General features: G+C 32.3%; 1 protein-coding gene across 1 annotated transcript; it reads right to left on the bottom strand.

Moving 5' to 3' along the window:
* Positions 1-6,571: 6,571 nt before the first annotated feature.
* Positions 6,572-14,810, bottom strand: LOC109543689. The gene is made up of 9 exons (XM_048669660.1): positions 14,424-14,810; positions 14,090-14,230; positions 11,195-11,428; positions 11,086-11,142; positions 10,972-11,034; positions 10,655-10,747; positions 9,404-9,466; positions 6,852-6,968; positions 6,572-6,797 (listed from the first exon to the last, which is right to left on the bottom strand). The coding sequence occupies exons 1-9, from the start codon at positions 14,520-14,522 to the stop codon at positions 6,693-6,695; spliced, it is 972 nt and encodes a 323-aa protein (XP_048525617.1). The 5' UTR covers positions 14,523-14,810; the 3' UTR covers positions 6,572-6,692.
* Between the last annotated feature and the right edge of the window lie 4,799 nt (positions 14,811-19,609).

The raw sequence follows: 19,609 nt of genomic DNA on the forward strand, positions 1-19,609 counted from the left end.
ATGAAAATTAACTCTTCATTCAATTCAGTTATCCGGCATCTGAACTTGGAAGGCTTGGCGCTGAAGGAGAGTGGCCACCTCGTTCACCAGATTTAACAGCTATTGATTTTCATACAAAATTCAACATTTTCATTTTTAAGCTGAATTACAAAAGTGCTTGTTCATCAGTTTTATTTATCACAATTAATCGACATTTGCCAGTTCTTCGAATTTTTAAAGACACTTTTGATTTATTGTTGTTTATCAAATTAACGACAACTTTTTTGACTTTCGAATTTGACAAAATTTTATAGTTCAATGAAAATAAAATAAAGGTTTCTAAGGGGTTGCTGTCGAACTATTTTCAAAATCAAAGTGAGTGAGCAGTAAAAATGTTCAAAAGATTTTCAAAAATGAAGTTGAACGAAATGAATTTTCAAAAATGAATTTTCAAAAATTGAATTGTTGAATGAATTTTCAAAAATGAAGTTCAACTACGTTGAACTGAAAACGAAGCTTCAGTCGATCCCTTCGGTTTTAGCAGAATTTTAGGTGCATAGCTAAATATTTCGTTTTTCTATATATCAAGATTAACGTTTTTGGCAATTTTCTAAAAATTAGTCCAATTAAGTTAAACGAAATTAGTTAGGTTCGTAATTAGTAATTAGTTGGCCCCTAATTTTTTGGCTTTAAATGCCTTTTCTAATGCGACATGAATGCGACAAAAAAATGCAGTTTGCACATAATGTGTTTCAAATTTTCATAACCAATATAAACTACAAAAAATTGAGCACACACTAAACAAACCTTCTGAAAACATATTTTTAGGGCGTTTTACTTTAAAATTAAATATTTTTGATTCATCCATGTTATTCAGACAAAAATTGAAAATTGATTAAGTGACTAATCGAAAATAACGCAAACCAACCTATTGATTCAAAAACCGTTGTCGATTGATAGAGGCATTTTTAGTATTTAAAATTTTATTATTTCATACAACTTTGCTCAAAATATCAGCTATTTCGGTTTTGTTTCATAGAAAGTACTTTTAAAACATCAGAAAATTATTTATATTTTTAGCGGGAAGGAATTCCGATATAAAAAAACATTTTATAACTATTTAAAAAAGTGCATATATTCTAATACAGTGACAAAAAAAATCAAAGCTTTATAATTATTCATCAACTTCTGTTCCTCCTTCACCTTAAACGTTTAAAAGAAGTGTTTTTTACTCTATTCAGACTGAAAACAATCGATCTAAACAATAAAGTACATCTGCAAGGCGAGACTGCACTTATCACACTTGAGCGCCAAATATTAGAATTCGTTCTTGACCGGCTAATTCGATTTTCAATTAAATTAGAATGCTGCTGATTATGTTGCCCATCAGCCAATCAACAATTGAAACTAAACTTGAGCAATTTTCCAATATTCAGCAAACTTTATAGAAAAACAGTGTGATTAACTTTAGAGGAAAGTATCTCAAAACAACAGAGTATTTCAAACAGAATTTTTAAATCTTTATTTAAATGATCGTCTATTTTAACTTCATTTCTGGTCATCATCCTGCTCGTATGGACGCCACTGGAAACCTTTTCATAGAAAGCGTTTTTTAATAGAATTTTTTTCTAGTTTTAATCTTAGTCGCAATAATCATGATTGCTGTATTATAAATAATAATTTCCGCTCATAATTATCCACAGCTAATTAAAAAGGGTTGAGACATATTTTTTACCATTCATTGGTATTTGCATAATTAATTAATTAATAACGTTTACTAAAAATCATCATACTAAATGAGATTATTGCCATTTGGTGCACTTTGTGTAGTCATGTGATATATGATTTTAATAAGCTAACAATGTTTTCAATTACTGCTTACAAAAAATGCTTTAATTAAAATAGGAATATTGACAGCAAATTCACAAAAAAATTGTGCCGAGTAAACGATTTGTTAAGTTTCAGTTTCATGAGTGTTCTTCAGTCTAAATCTTCAAAAAAAACAATGGACAGTCATGGCATGAGTTTAAGGTTCTCAAAATAGCAAAAAAAGTCATATGTGAACGTTTCGTAACGACCGATACAATCCCCTTGACCTTAATCATGCTTTGTGATAAAAAGTGAACGGTAAACTTATCACCTGATTACTGAATGGACATTAAGCGTTAATGAAACCTAGCTAATCAATAATTAGCTTGAGTAAGTATTTTTCTAACTAATATATAACGAGTAGAAGGTTTCACCTAAAAATTTACGGTTTTCAATCTCCCAATTTCTTGCTTGTCTTGAACTAACTTCTCTTTACACCCCTTTCTTTTCCTCCCTTTCTGGCAAAAAAAGTTTTCATATGTTAAGTTTCTAAGCAATTCTACTTTAAGTATTCGGTAGTTAAGCTTTCTGCTGTTGTCTATGGGCATTTTGTATATGTTGCAATTTAATTATTTTCATGTTTGCAAAAGGTTTCATTGACCTAAAGTTTATTTCCAAATTACGTCCACATGGTTAAGCTTTTTCTGCTGTGTTTTATTGGCAATTAATGGCAAATTCGTACTGTCCAAATTGGGTGCATAGTGAGAGGAATTGAGACCGAAAAAGGAATTAGAGATTGTATCAAAAAAAGTCCATGAAATAGAACACTGGATTAAGTTAAGGAAGGAAAATTTTCATTGAATGGGAGAAAATAAGTGTTAAGAGATAGGGACCTAATTAACGTGTAAATCGTGGCTTTTAACGTGAGAAATCTACTTGCTCAAATGGATTTATTTTTTGTGGTTATTAACTATTGCGCCAATCTTTTATTAAAACAATCGCCACTAAACCAATCAACGGTCAGCGCTATAAATTAAAAATTACACTTGTTGTTCAATAATCTAGATTTGCATGTTTCGGTCTAAGATTGGCAACGAAAGTTTACGCCAACGCAGTTTAGAGGTGGAAAGTCTGCTTGGTTCATCTTATTGGTTAATTGTTAAATAGGGCTTAATTTTACTTTTTTTTACTTACTTACTTACTTACTTTTACTAATTTAACCCTTATATGGTTTGTCAGTCATTTAAGTATATAATGACTGCCAATTATTGTTTAAATGTGGAGCCATAGGTTTATCTAATAATCCCTTTAATCGTATTTTAATATTTGTTTCCTGAAGTAATTAAAATATTTTATTTGACTTTGACCAACTGAAACAATAACCAAAGTAAAAAAAATCGTTAAATAATCGTTAATAAAACCGATAGATATGTGAGTGAATAGAAAATATGTTCATAACTGTTCTGACGAATCCATGAACGTTACAGGCCAAAGCTGGAAATTTTCTCCAATTATCTAATCATTGTGAGAAATTCCATCTTTGCTGCTAATTCAATTGCATAAGGAATTGTTGCCGTACGATGGGTTATTGGAGGTCAATGGTACAATCATTGAGAGATGACTGCTTACTCGAAATTTGCATTTTTTCAAAGCGTACAAATTGTTGCTTGAAATTGAATTGAAAATTGCATAGTTTGCACATTGAAAAATAATGACTCTAAAACTGGATAAACCAATTAGAACTGGAAGACTGAGGAAGACCTGGAAGATATTGGAAATCGGTTTACTATGGTCTTCAGAAAAAAACTCCCCATCTTTTTAAAAATGTGAAAAATTCAGCAATTATATCCCAAACTTGGAAATTCATGATTCAATAATAACAATTTTGACCGAAAAGCTTAATCTAAGATTCCAAAACGAATTTTATAAGAAATTTTTGGAGCCGCGTGTAAATTTTGAAAAACTTAAAAAAATCTTTTTTACTTAGGCGTTTCAAAAAATATTAATTTTTTTAAAGTTTATTTGTCGTTTAGCAGGACTCACTTCGTGCTCATTTCAATGCTGATTTTTAGCCCAAACTTATGCAATTTCATATGAGTTAACAAATAATTGGCAACATTTGCCGGACAAAAAAATGATCATTTCAACTGAAGTTACGTCGGGACAATTCGACCTAGAAAAATTGCTCGAACCATTAAACACGAGAAAAGTGGCATTTCCTGCTTGTTTTTTTATTTGAACACACTTTCGTTAACGGGTCAAATTTTGAAGAAAGCACCATTTTATGTAATTTCGTAAATGAGTCAAGGAGTGCTTCACACTGAAAAAGTTTGGTAATTGCTTAAAGAGTAATGGAAATTCGAATTTAATTGGATGAATTGAGCAAATATATGAATTAGGTCATTTTCATAATTTTTACTAATGTGTTTTCAATGGGACTGGTGAAATAAAAAACAAAATATGATCTTAAAATTCCCTGTATATGGAGGGCAGGGGAGATTAAAAATTCGAAATTTTCATAGAAAATAAATCTCCTCAAATCTGTGATCACGTATAATGGATATAGAATGGTGTTTTAATTTGAATTCTCTTTTTCACTTACAAAATCAAAAATACGTCTTTATCCAAAAATCTGCTTATTTCTTAATGTAAACTACTTGCGGCTAAAGAGAAATGTCTACTTTTTGCACTTATATAATAAAAGAGATGAGCAAAAAAAATTATTCGTAAAACCATGTATCGATTAATAATCTATGTTAATTCAGCACACTTTGGATCATTATCTCAACTGCAACAAGGAACAGGAATTAATACTTTCGTGTCGTAAATGTGCTTATAAATAATTGACGATTCGCTTAAATTTGGTAACGCAAGTTTAAATGCAAGAAAAAAACAGTGTCACTTATCAGCAATTAAGTTTCCCAATTTTGATGGGTCGAAATGGGCAAGCAATTAATCTATTCGGTTCTCTATATTGCCAAATATTGTCAATTTGGCATCCTTAATGCTGTTGCAAGCAGTTTAATTGAGGTGCATATGTGTAACTGTAAGTGCCGAAATAACCAGGTTTAATGAAATGAGCTCAAATGGGTTCTAATGTACGTTATTTAATTTATCGTTGTTATCTAAATGCTAATTATTTCACTTTGATGTGGCTGGCAAGTAAAATTCTAGCTGGAAATTTCATTGCATTTCATGTGCTTCTATTAGGTAACGTTATTGCTAGTTAATTATCAAATTTGATGTCTGGCTTGTCTAAAAATGTAATAAACTGATTATGTAGAACGAGAGCTCAAGCATTTCGCAATACAATTCACTAAATTGCCCGGTAAGGCAGTTTCAAGTATTTAGTTGGACTTTTTTGCTATTTATGGCCAATGTTTGTCAATTTTTCGAATAAATCGTTTTATTATTCAGCTTAAGTCATTTGCAATCAGACGAAGTATACAATGAAAAACAGATATCTTCAAATATTCAAGCTTCGTTTCGAAGAAATGTGGATTCTTGCAGTAAGGGGGAGTAATTGTTTCTTAAATATTCTAAATGCTCATATTCAAAATACTTCAGTCAACCCGAATTTTTCATAGATTCAGTTTCTTGTATTTTCATTACTTGATGGAAAATTAAAATGTTTTTGTCCACTTCAAGCTTTGAAAGCAAATGAAAAACAAATACATTTGGAAATTATTTAAAACGTTCAGCTTTTTAAAATATAATTCAGGCAAATGTCGTCACTAATTTAATCGCTTCTAAATCGCCTAATGTTTGTCGCATCTAAACGTGAAAACAAGCTCAGAAATTTTGATTCGAGGATTATCCCCAGTTGTAAAATTTACAATTATTAGGAAAACCTTTATTTGCAACTGCACAACTGTGAAACTTTTTGAATTAGAATTATTTGCATTCTTGGGGATCATCAAATTGTTATTATATTTGATAATAAGTTCTTCGCTTTCTTTAATATTTTATCAAACCTTAAGAAAACTTTCCTTAATTTGCTCAAAACTACTTCACCGGCTGAAACGAGTTGATAATATTTTCGATACGTGCAAATTTCAAAGAGCTTATATAAAAAGAAGCAATTGCTCCAACTTTCATTGCAAATTCATCAGCAATTTCAATTATAATTTCCTTCGCAGTTATTACGAGAAAAACAGTTATTTGCACTTCTTTGCTGAAAAAAATGTTAATTCTTCCCACTCAATCGTTGCGTGGTCGAATAAAATGGCGATTAAATCTCTGAAAGTAGTAATTAATCACTAAACAAACGCAAAACTGAGAACAGTAACCAAACGCCAAAGTGATTATCAAGACCGTAAAGTTAAGCCATCCATGCACCACATTGGACATTCCAAGTAACAAACGAGTGCTCTACTTTATCGCCTATTGCCTCACCTCGATTGGTGCAAACTGCCCACACATCCACACCACTAAAAATCCACACAAAACCCCGTTCGAATTGCTGGAATTGTCCCACGAAAAATCGCGAATCAACCCGGATTTCCACACGAAATTAAACGCTAGACTGAGTTTCTTTGATAAACAATAAGAACCGATTTATGGCCAAATGTCTGCTAATGCCGAGTCACTCTCTCTTTTAAATTCAATGTCATCTGAGAACATCGGGTATTCACTTTCGCTCTAGATTTTATTGTGTGTGCACTTCGGTTTCTATGATTCGGAAGGCATTGAAAAAAAGAAAGGAGGACTTGGAATTCCAAAACATATATTAACAAAAGCTTATTGAATGTTAACGTCTTTCTAAGAACGAAAGCTAGTTAAGTGAGGGTTTAAAATCTTTACTAAAATATATACTTTATGTACAAAAAATGCTATTCTAGTGTGGTCAATATTAAGCAAATTATTGCTAAACTACTAAATGTCTTCGAGCTGAATGACGCCAGTTAATTCCAGTCTGATTTTGTTGATAAGGACGAGGAGGACGTGAAAAGTCCAGTAATTGTCGAAAATACCAATTTAAACACGTTGTATGTTGAACCTTTTCCTCCCTAGAACAATGGAAAAACTGTGATTTTCTGTACAGTTTCGTTGTTGGTGCCTACCTGGTTCATCCCATTTCCGCCACTCCCAAGTACTGTTTTCAGGAACCCAGTCAGGAAAGATCCGGAGTCCAACTGCGGCTCCTGCTTCCAAGGGCCAGTCGCGTCATCTTTAGGCTCCTAGAAAGATTTAGAATTTTAAGAAAAAAACCACTGAAAGTTGGGCAAAAAGTCACTTTCCAAGTGGCCACTTTCAGGAAATTTAAATATGATTTATGGGCGGAGCATAAAAATGTTTAAACAATCATGCTTTGTAGTTTAGACTGACTGACTAAGTGCCGAAGATATTTTTGTCTTTCCGGGCAATTGCCTCCAAATTTGCTGCTATGGTTCAGTAAATTTATCTAGGTGGGGTGATTTTTTCCTATACATTAATCAATATTTTAAGAATCGGCTTTAGTTCGGTCCAGTGAGAACAAAACATTTTGTGGAGTATTTTGAAATATTTATCGCAATGCTTTCCTTAAGGCGAATAAGGAAATTGTGGGTTTCAACAGCCGGAAGCGATAATGCACCTAAATCCAATCATGCTGATAAAACCGTCGTTTTGTCATCCGATCAATTAAAAATTATTTGGAAGTTTTTTGAGTTCAGTAAAATCGCAACTTATCTTCAAATTTCGAGTTTTTCTAAACCATTTTCAGTTCACTTAGATCAACAATTTAAAAGATGGCACAGTTCTGGAAGTTTTTCCAGAAATTTGGCTTTACAACTTTTGCATAAGTTGACTTAATCGTTGAAATTCAAAAAAATCCTTTTCAGGTTGAAAACTTTTCGATTTATTTTTTGCAAAAAATTACAAATTTTATTTTGAACACTCTTCTGCGACTTAATGAGTGAAAAACTCTGCGAAATCGAGGAAACATTGGAACATTTTGGCTTATCTATTTCTTTTCGATGTATGATGATATTCAGAAGACTTTTGTGGAAAGTGGAAATATTCAAATCATGTGATTGAAGAAAGTGGATAAATTCAAAATTCCTTTAACTATTTCACAACATTTCTCGATTTCTTCGAATGTCTGCTTCAAACGTTTTTAAAAATTTTAAAACCTTAGTAGTTTTAGTCCAATCCAGTAAACTCTTTCAAGTCCCAAATGGAAACAAAACATGATTATTGAGCAATTTATCATTGTGTTTGCGCCGGTTTTCCCCGCTCATTGGAGTACTTTGCTTATCCAGCAATAAAATAAATCGAATTGCGGTAACATGAAGCGAACCATTATTAAATCCAAGGGTGGTATAATTTCAAATGTCAACTCTGCAATATCGACCACGCAATCACGAAACGAACAAAGTCAAAGCGGCCGATTTTTTCTCAAATCGCCCTCGTTTCTTGCAACAATGACTCATATAATCAGGATTGTTCTACCTTATTACTGCTTGATTATTAACAAATATGATAATGCGAGCAGGACTTTCAAATCAAGGAATATTTTAGAATTTGCAACAAAACTAAATGAAAAAGAGATTGTGTATCCGTAGGGCCAAAACCCCCGGAAAATACAAAGTTTATCCATAAAAGTTGCCAGACATTGTTAGCAAGTCAAATTAACGCACTCGTGCATACGACACAACAGGTAGAAATTATTTTTCACAACGACCTAAAAGCCGAAAACATTCTCCAGGTTTAATAAAAGAACCCATATAAACAATTTTTCAAGTTCCTAAGTCATGCCTACATTTTGCCTCTTTTTGCATTTCGCTTTCCCATTTAAGGCACTATTTCTCGCTAAGTTCGACGGTTTTTTTCAGTATCAGTAGGATCAGTGCAGATCTTAAATTAAAAATTAAATTCTGCTAGAAGAACAACACCGTCAGCACATCTTAAAGTATTTATTGCTAAGCTGTTTATTTCGATTTCTGTATTATGACCTAGAACTTCAACAATTTTCTAGCAACCACAGCTTCCGAAAATAAATTAAAGAAGGTTGGGCAGCGAGCGCAGTGCTTTTTTTAGTTTAAGCCCTTAAAAAAATGAAAACTTGCAGGCGCTTTTTCGGTAATTATCTTTAACCTCATCAGATTGTTTGAAATTAAAAATGAACATACAGGAGAAAAAACATTTGATTTTTGAAAGAGTTATTGTATGGAAAATTACCCAACGGAGTCAAACGCAGACCCTGAAACTCATATGAATATGTGTTGTTTGGGAGCAACTTGAACGACAATCAAAATTTGAAATAATGATAATAATTTGTAGAGAAGACACAGTTCAAAAACTTTTCCTATTCTAGAAACATATTGATTTTCCTCTAGATTCGTTTCCTATGTTCACTATTATCCCTTATAAAAACGTAATAACATGCATAAATAAAAAAAAATCATTTTCCTTTCAATAAACCCCAAGAAAAATGATATAATCACCTGAAAAAAGATAGCAGGTTTTGAATTGACCAAAATTCGGTTAATTTGACATTGATTTTAATGTCCATATACCAAAAAATGAACGGCAAAAGTTGTTCTAATTGGCTTGGGATTATTATGCGAAAAACCACAAACCAGGATAAAGATAATGAAATAATCATTCGGTACGACAATGACTCCATACTTACCGGGGCACTCAAGGCTGGCAGGACTCCGGTCACCACCTTCCCTGCTAGAATTCCTGCTCCTTTCTAAAAAAGAAATAATTGTTTTATTAAAAGCTTCTACGCGACTGAAGTCATGACCAATAAATTATCAGTTTGCTTTTTTCATGCAGACCAGATCGACCATGATAGTAGGAAAATGCTAATAGGGCAATTGATATTGGCATTATCCCAACAAATAAGGAGTGTAGGATAGATCAGTTGGTCAGTAATGAATAAATAAAAAATTATGTAATTAGTGAAGGCAGTCTAATGCTATCGGATGGAATCTTATGCAACTACCTGATATTAAGCCACTCTTGAATTGGCTCGCCCTGTATAAGTGTCGCCTATTTTTATTGTAAATCAAGTCGTATATTGCTTAATATGGTGACACCAATACTTGCTACAATAATTGAATTTATTGGCTGGATTTTGGTCTAATTGTTGCAACTTTTTATCTTTGGCTTACGACTTTGTGGTACCAGCTGTAGGTAGGTATACATGGGGAGCGACGAAAACCGCATTTCCGCTTAAAATAAATTTAAATGTTATATTGAGCTTCTCAAAATTACAATTTTTGATTATGATCTTGAACCTGTTGGTTTTAATATTCTTTAAACGTTTTCTCATTTTTAATTAATTATTTAGAAATCTAGTTTTGTATTTTCGAATCTGCAAGTTGTTTTTAATCAAACCTAATGTACACTGTGACCCAATCGGTTGTTAAAAACTTGCTGAAAGCAAAAAAAATGTTTCCTTTGTTGAAAAAAAATGCAGTCCTCATATGTTAACTTTTTTACAAATATTTTTCATCATAAAAGACCATTTTTCTCTAAAACGGCTGATTATCTTTCATGTCTTTCATATCTTTTATGATTTATGAAAAGGAGTCTTTCACTAAGGGGAGCTTTTTGTGTAGAAACTCCTTGGCTTTCAAAAGGTGCTTTTATAGTACCTTATGAGAAAATACTCCTTTTTTCCATAACGGGGCAATATGGTCATAAAATTATAATTTAATTTTCACCCGTATTTCAATCTGATCTTAATTCAATCACCCTGTATTTTGCTGTAAGTTCGATAAAGTAAAGCTTGGTGACACCATTAATCACTATCTGGATTGATTTTATTCGCCGGCTCGTGTACTAATTTTTATCCATTTAATTGCCACTCGGGTTACCAGAATTTTTCGCTTAAATTTTAATAATAGTAATTGATATGAAATGTCGGTCATACCGGTCCTGGTGGACTTGCCACGCCTTTAATCGAAGCCCCAGCTAGTCCGCCAATAAATGCGCCTATGTCGGATCCACCCCCATCAGCACCACCCTAAAAATGAATTGAATAAAGAAAATCAATGAAAAATGAAATCTTCACTTGACAAAAAATTTGGAAAGTTTCTGTGGCCTCCATTAATACCAAGCTTTGTTCAACAATTTTTACTTTTATTTACTTTCTATCTTTCTAATAAATATAAGCTTTCTTCTTTTGCCATGTTTTAAACTAAATCTATCAACAAATCAATGAAAAATATCCATTTGGCCTCAACTCACCCCAAAGAAACTTCTGAGAAGTTCTGATAGTGAATTGAAATCGTAACTTCCATCGGGATTTTGCTACAAAAAAATTAACTTTACTTCCTAATTGACTCCTCAACGGTTACTTACGCTGCTTAAGCTGCCTAACAATCCTATAATAGCTTCTATATCTATACTGCCATCAGCCTAAAAGCATTGTTACATAACATTTTTACATTTGCAACTTTCAAATACTCACCCTGCTAAGTCCACTCAAAAAAGCTGAAAGTAGCCCGGTAAGCATGTTTCCTCCGCCTTCTTCTTCGCTACTGTCCTGTTCTTGAGATGCCCGTTCCTCAGGACTGTCCAATTCCTGTCTAGGATTTCTTGTTTCATTTATTTTATTTTTATTTCCCTGCTTGATTGGATCTATGTTGCTGCTGGCAGCAGGGACAGGCGATTGAGTGTCGTTTTTTTCTGAAGAGGTTGAATTCTGCAAAAAAAGCTTGATTGTTGAAATTAACAGCGATGTTTGATAGAAATTAATACATTTTTCTTGCTATTCTTCATTAAACTTTGTTTTCGACAGACGAGTTAACAAGTTAGCAGAAAAATTAAATTTGTTCTTTTGATTCTACCGAAAATTCTGCTTGCTTGGTGTTTTGAATCAAAAGTTAGTGTTCTTGGAAAGAGAGCAAATCAAACAAACAAATTTAAAAAATATAATTTCAATAATTACCAGGTTGTTTATACAAATGCGAAAATCAATTTTTATGACAAAATTTAAATAGGCATATGACTAACAGGTTTGTTTCTGTTTCTACTGGAATTTGAAGGAAAATTTTAAAATAGTTGGCAAATAACTATATTTAAAATATAAGTATACACATTAATAAGATTAGACTTACGAAAATATGATAGTTTTTATTTAGCATATTTGCTATAAATGAAAACAAGCAATTTAACAATCTAACATGGTATTAATAAAAAATTCCAAAAAGCACCCAAAAAATATGTAAAAAAAATTATTCAAACCTCGAGGACAATAATTATGCATATAAGCAAAATTAAAAATAACAATTGAAATTACACGTTTTTCTGCATTTAGATGCGTATGGAAATATACAATAGGAAGCATACATTTTCACAAAGTCGATAACACACAAATTATTTATGAATCGCTATATACATTTATATTTTATTCAGTTATAATTTTAAGCAATAAAATTCGAACTGCACCAAAAACCGACAACTTTTGCTCACAACTCCAAATAATTATTTTGAATTTGTATCGACAGTTCATAATTAATTTAACGAAACATTCAGTCAAATGTTGCTCAAAAATGTTGCCTGTAAAAAATAGACTATTTAAGTGTATTTTTGTTAGGAAATTAGGCAAAACCCAGTTGCCCAAATCGTCCATATATCGACATACTGAAAATTTTCATACTGCCATTGCGACGTAAAAATAAATGTAGGCAATTATAGCCATTTCCCAACCTCAAGTCTTCAAACATTATTTATCATATTTTATTTAGTGTTGTCTCCTTTCGCAATTTGTCAAATTAAATTTTTCCTAAGTTATGCAAATTCGTTTTAACGATGCACCGACCAACCGCACTATGTAATTCACTAATATTATTTATTTGGCGGTACCTCAGGTTGGGCAAATTTGTTTAAACGTTGTTTGGTAATAACATTACCAATTAATAACCAAATTTATACAATTATGAATGTTAATTAATTTGCTCTGAGGGAAGAGCTCGACATTTTCTTGCCAAAGCTTTAAGCTCTGAGAAATGGATGATGTTATTACTAAAGAAAAATAGAATGCATTTGAAAAATTGTAAAGAAGATTAAAAATGAAAGAAATTCCAGCATGCCACAAAATCACTCGCACAGGAATGGTACTATTTTAAATAAAAATATTGAAAGTTGGGAACCCAACATTATGCATATACAGACAAACAAGACAGAGAAAATGACAATAAATCGACTGAAACAATATGTCTGAACAATACATTGAATGAGAAATTTCGGAAACGTCCACTTATAAATAAATTTCTTAAAAAATGTAATTTGGTAACAGACACGTAAATAGAAAAGTAAAAACAGAAATATATTTGAAAATGATTTCCTGCAAAAGAAGTTTCATTAGTAAATTGCAAAATATTTAACCTGTTGCCAGAACGGTTCCAAAATTAATGATCAATACATTTAATGTGTTTTTGGCAATGCAATTATGAAACCTCCTGCCTAATCAACCCGCATTTTTGTTAATGTAGTTTTAACAGTTTGGCAATGATTATTTCCGTTTCATTATGTAATTGAGTTTGTAATATGTGTTCAATAGAGCTGTTTTGTTGCAACTTTTAATAATTTTGAAGTTTGGGAAAAACAAGACATTTAACATAAACTTGCTAGTTTGTCGAGTTGCGTTTCAAAAAGTACTAAATTAATTTTTGTAATTATACTTTTTCCACTTATACTTGCACAGATGCTAAAGTCCAGGCTTTGAATTATTACCATGAAAATCTTTAATCATTTTAACAAAATGAATGAAATTTAATTAATTGCACTTCAGCCCCTACTGACACCCTAATGGCATGTAGAATTTCCCATGACCCAAAAACCATGCGAACAAAGCCGCCAACCGTCTCCACAGAATCTCCAGCCTCTCCAGTTACCTTTCATTCAATAAGTATCAGATTTGAGTGTCTTAATCGGTTCACTTGCGCCAGTCAAGGATTCGTTTTTCACACAGGAATAACAATAAAATTAATAATTGCGGTGTGCGCATTAATTACCATAAAACTATTATAATCTTATTATGTTATTGCCCAACTAATTTGAAAAGGAAAAAATCAGTATGGAAATGTGTTGAACAAAATCGACGATTAAACAGTTTTCATGGTCAATTTGTGTTTGGTTCTTGCGGTTACTGAGGGTAGTGAAGGAAACAAAATTACGCCATATGAGTGAATGATATGGGACGGAAAAGTAACGGGATTTGGAATGGGAGGAAAAGGAAAAGTTTGGGTTTTTATGAGTTCCGGAAATATTTTGTCTACCGCACTGCTCCTGCATACTAATATGAAAATGGAAAACTTTCAGATTTTGGTTGAGAACCGTTCTTATTGCTATTAGTTCTTACCTTGGATGAAAAATCTGTTGTAAAAGGTATGATGTTGTTGGTATAATTTTGCGCTTTCTCACCCTCAGTTAAGTTTCGTTTAAAATAAATGTCCAAGGCAGCAAATTCATCCTCAACTTTATCCAGTGAGTTGTTTTCGCCCTGAAAACAAGAAAAACCCACTAGACCCAAGCTAAGTTGCTAAATGATACTTCATGTTATTTGTGCCAATTTATAGAGTTGCATTAAAAAAGTTGAAAAACTATGTTTTATTGTTGATTCAATCACATTTCAAATACGTTCTAAGCAGCATTAAAAATGAATAACTCGAAACTTTATTGTCATTTTCTCTTACTTCAAATGGTTGACTTTCAGCTATTTTCTGTATCCAAGAGGTTGGATATCCATAGACAACACCAACAAGAAAAATATTCCAAAACATAATCAAATACATTAATTAGCTAAAAAAGCAACTGCTCTTCGCGAAAATCAGGCAAAAACTGAAGAGAACCCTCGTTGGACAAAAATCCTGCAATATTAACCAGCAGTTTAAATATTGTCATTTCAGTAATGATTACTCCTTTGATTTAGCAAGAAAAAATGTACTAAAGGCAAATTGTGTTTGAGCACCGAATTACTAAACATTCGGGCTCTTTTGTTTGATGTACATAGTTTGATTTGGCCGACTGTCTTCCTTTTCAACCCAACAATTACTTCCACGTAATATCCCATTTGATCATATGGCGATCAGTCAACATGAAAGTTTTCATACTTCCCAAATGCACTTTTGCGGCTTTCTTGCATCGAATAGTTTATTACCGACTCATTAAATATTGTTAAAAATGTTTTTGTATACATTTACTTGTTTATATAGCACATACGCTCTATAATTAAAGTGCATAAATGCCAAAAGTAAAAAAATGTGTAATCTCAATAAAGAACTTTTATTACCAGAAAGTCTATTATAATACAAAATAATTTGCATTAGCTGTAATAAACGATGAAAAAAACTACAAGCAAAGTGCGAAACACGCAAGTAAAGTCGACTATGCTCTGTGCGCTCCTTCAAACACCCGCGCTACACTCCGCTTTCCCCTTGTCATGCTAAAGCGATGCGGTGATTTATGTGAAGACTTCGCTGCATTTGGTTCAGCGCCAACAGCGTTATTGAGTAGTAGATTAATATCGGTTGTTGTATCAACATGTTTTTAGTCAACTTTCTTTTTGTAAAATAATGAGAAAAAATGAAGACCATTAGAAGATGCTATTACCGAAAAACCTGGTGAGGGTAGAAGGAAACGCACTAGTAAAGTTTTGGTTTAAACAATTACAAACTGCTTTATACTGTTTTCTTAGGCTTGAACGTAAATGGGGCCCACCAATCTAGACCACTTGAAGTTGAAAGCGATCTGCATACGTGTTTAGAACTTAGTTTTTTGCTGCCCCACACTGTATATAATGTATTTCATTATATTTTTTGCATTATCAAAAACCTTGACAAGTAAATGTCTGGCAAGTTAATTACTGCATGATAGTACAAAATTACTGAATGAGTGATTGTGTTGTGACCCCTGAATGTACCATATTACTTAATGCAATTTGCCAATCTCAATTATTTATTATAGAGTCTATCAAAGTAAATATGGTTTTAATTATTTACCTACTTGCAAGAAAACGTGAAATTCTTGCCGTTGTTGACAGTTTTTCGAGCATGAAACTTGATCCGGAAATGTTTTTTTTGTATTTTTCATCCCAATATTGCTGTTTCATTAGAGTAAAAAGTTTTTGCATCAAGTACCGGCCTTAATGACACAGTTTTTTCTGGTTTAACTTCATTTTTGCAAGTTATTTGCAAAATTAGACCGAAAAACACTCAAATTTTGCCAAATCGACTGTGTTCTGACAAGTTGCATACAATAATGTATTATGCAAGTTATACAATTTATCTCCCACGCTCTGAAATCGCTTAATATGAACGCTGTCCTTTGTATCGAACTAATTATTCCATTGGTCTGGAAAATGTGTTTTTGCCTAACAATCGCATTGGTTACTTTCAATCAGACCCAAGGCTGCCGGTTCATTTTTTCTGCACTACGTATCGCTCTAGAGGATTTTTTCCAGTCGCCCTTTCCTTGAACTGGTGCTTAACAGGGCGAACTTTCCCATCCCAAAAATTTGTTTAATTAAACAAATGTGATTGAAATTGTAAGTTGGAAGTTACCGGCGTTTTGCTTGCAATACCTGCAGCTTGCAACTATAGGCAACTGACTGTGCATTGCACATTTGCATCGTGATTGCTAATAGTAATGAATAGTGAAAGTCAGTAGCGTGATTAACAGTAACTAGAAGAATAATGAGTCTGACTGTTTTTTTAAATAACTTGATATAAATATTGATTTGTTAATGTGATTGGAATATTCTTGCTACTGCAGTTGCGAAAGTAAATTCTGATCATCCAAAGTATGACGACAAAAACGCATGAAATATAAACTAATATTTAAAAAATTACTATGGAGAATTTCTAGCCCACTTCATAGTTTGCTGAATCTCCAATCGATACAGTAAAAATGATGATGATTTTTGTCTCTGAAAAATTCAGTTGAGTCAGTTAAGCGTGAAACTGTTAACCTACTTTTAATGATTCGAAGCTTTTTGCATATCGCTGAAGACATAAGGGAGCGCAAAAGATGCAGATGTAAATATTCTCATCAGGGGAACAAAGGCCAAATGCAGACTATTGCTCCTAGACCAGGCAATCTCATTTTGGGCAATTTGGGTACCTTTAAGTGCAAATCAATAATCTCGATTGAATTAAGCAAATTAATCGAAATCAATTGGAGGAAATATCTAAGATTTGGGCAAAAGTAAACCTTGACATGCCATTCATGCTTTTACCCAATTTTCCCCTGGGTTAAATTGAAAAGAGAAAGGATCTACCGGATTTGTTTTGATAATAGACGTATAAACCACAGAGTGTTTATGTAACCGTTTCCAATTCCTTTCGACTGGACCAATTCAAGGTGGAATGCAAAAAAATATTTTTTTCTTAAAACAGTCTGCTTGTTCATTTGCACGTTTTAAGTAAAAGTATAATCCAACAATCATCATGGTCTAAACAAGCCGATTTTTTTACGTATTCCCTAAGGGCAAAGTTTTTCAATTTAGAAACCCATTTTTTTCCAATAAACCGATAAGAGTTGGAACGCACTAATGAGAATCGCTTGAATTTTCTGATTAATTGCATTTGGGAATTCTAACTGAAGTAAACTAGAATAAAGCACATGAAAAGCTTGTTAATAATTTATAATACTTCTTTTTCTTGAGGTGGTATTCGAATCATTAATAGCTTCATCAGGGCTTTCAACACTGTCCAGGTTTCTTCACAAATTTAAATTATCTTTAGCCTTAAAAATTATTAGAATTAATCATTTCACTGCGGATATGACAGGGAAGGTTGTTTTAAATAAAGATCGATTTCCATGGGTATTTGAGCTTGTGCAACTCATTATTCAACGATTATTTTTTATTATGCAAATTGGTCTTGATTCTCTTATCGGTTTTTCAGTAATTAGGAGGATTTCGAAAAGAGCTCTATTCAACTGTATCGACATTTTCGGTATTGTTTTCGTAAACCCATTTGAGCAAGAACATATTATTTATTGTTGACCTGTATGAGCGTCAATAATATTGCAGTAAACAGGATTTAATTTTAATAATAACTTGTTAATTTTCTTATCTAAGTGTTACATCTTGTGGTGTTACAATGGTATATTGTGCGCTGACACGTTACGAATTTTGGAAATCTGTTGTTGGCATTAATTGTCTTCTTTTTGCATCTGCTCATTTATTCTTGTATTGTTTCGACGAATTTTTCTACGTATTATTAATCATTAGTTTCAATGTTGCGAATTAACCACATCAAGCAAAATATCTAAAAGTATTAAGTGCATTCAATGTCTAGGTATGCTTGAATGCTAGGATTCATTAAAGTAAAGATAAAGCTAGTTAAAACCCGTTAAAAATAACACAAACCAGTTGCAGGATTTATAACGCAATTTGAATCGGGGAATTTGAAGTCAGAAAATATTTGAAAAGAATTAAACCAACTGCAAAACGAATCAAAATGTACAGCAGAAAAGTGCAACAAAATTTTGTAAAAATATTCAGCAAGATAATTGTCAAAATGTCTTCCACACTTAATGTTTAAAGTTGCGTAGTTTTCGTCGTTCATTTTGTAAACGAAAATTAGTAAACAAAAAAAATAAAAATAAACGAAATTTTTGCATGGAAAATTCCTTGATTACAGAAAATTAATCAAAAGCAAGTTAACAAGCACGCCTTAAAAACAAAACATTTTTTAAATAATCGTCGTGTTGAAACATTCATCATTCATGGAAATGATCATGCGGCCGGTCCATAAAATATATTGTTGCAAATTTAAGAAATAAACCAGTTAGCGGATGTAAAAATAAGCAACATCAATGGAAGGCACTTGCAAAAGCCACACAATAATTCATAAACAAAAGTTAAACGTTTTGCATCTTTCGAGCAGAGAAAGACAGGAAAGCTGTCGATGTTTTTCGATGTTAAACAATTATTATCCCTCAAAATATTAAACTGAAATTTGTTGTAAAAATGTGTAAGGAAAAACACTGATAAGGTACAAGCAAAACTGGATAAAAGAGTAACATTATTATTAACATTCCGGAGAAGACAAAAAGTTGTCTCAAAAGAAAAATTTTGTCGAATCATCCGTTTTGTTCTAACAAATGTGAAAAATGGAAAAGTCCTGCTTGCAAAGAAAAGCTTGTGGATTTATAAGAACCAGGCAACACAATAGTGCATTACAAAAACATGCCAAAATTAATTATTTATTTCTCCAAAGTCTTGAGTGATTAATGTAAACGACGCAGGCAGACGAATTACGACAATGTGATTTAGTAGGTACACAAAATAAAAATCAACTAATAGGTTTTTAAAGTAAAAAATCATACAAACATTTCAAACATAAAAAAGTACAACGTTTTAAAAACCTTACAGTTGATTTTCCATTGAAAGCAAAAAATATTTTTTGATCTTCCGAATTATGCTCGATATTGTCAGCAATGCTCAATCGTTAGTCAACGATTTGAAATTGGTGTTAGGTTTTCTAATAGAATACTGGATACATTATTTAGCAATTTTTCAACAAAAAATAACTAATTTCCTACTATTAGCATGCGATTGCATCGTACAGCATTGGCACTCTTGTTTTTCTTTTCCATATTACAGCTTCCAATCGTCTAATTACATATTATTGATCGTTGCTTTCTGTCCTTAATAACATCGTCTGTCCTAACACAGGTGATACCTAATGCAGAGTATAATCGGTGCACGCAACATGGTTTTATCTAGTCGTAAAATCGTTGCACCAAACCACTCTAGTATTAACGCATTAATGACAGTTGAGTAATGTAATTAAGTAAGCACCATTTTTCTGATAACCGGAAACATATTCATGATATTTGTGTGGAAAGAATGGAGGTCACTATATTTACAGTT

This window comes from Dendroctonus ponderosae, unplaced genomic scaffold, assembly GCF_020466585.1.
Source record: "Dendroctonus ponderosae isolate FM_Combo_2020 unplaced genomic scaffold, Dpon_F_20191213v2 Dpon_F_20191213_1, whole genome shotgun sequence".
In the NCBI taxonomy this organism is placed as follows: Eukaryota; Metazoa; Arthropoda; class Insecta; order Coleoptera; family Curculionidae; genus Dendroctonus; species Dendroctonus ponderosae.

Coding starts and splice junctions, on each gene's coding strand:
- LOC109543689 (XM_048669660.1), bottom strand. CDS start 14,522: ATGTATTTGATTATGTTTTGGAATATTTTTCTTGTTGGTGTTGTCTAT. Junction 11,143..11,194: donor TTTTGAGTGGACTTAGCAGG/GTGAGTATTTGA, acceptor CAATGCTTTTAG/GCTGATGGCAGTATAGATAT. Junction 11,035..11,085: donor TGTTAGGCAGCTTAAGCAGC/GTAAGTAACCGT, acceptor ATTTTTTTGTAG/CAAAATCCCGATGGAAGTTA.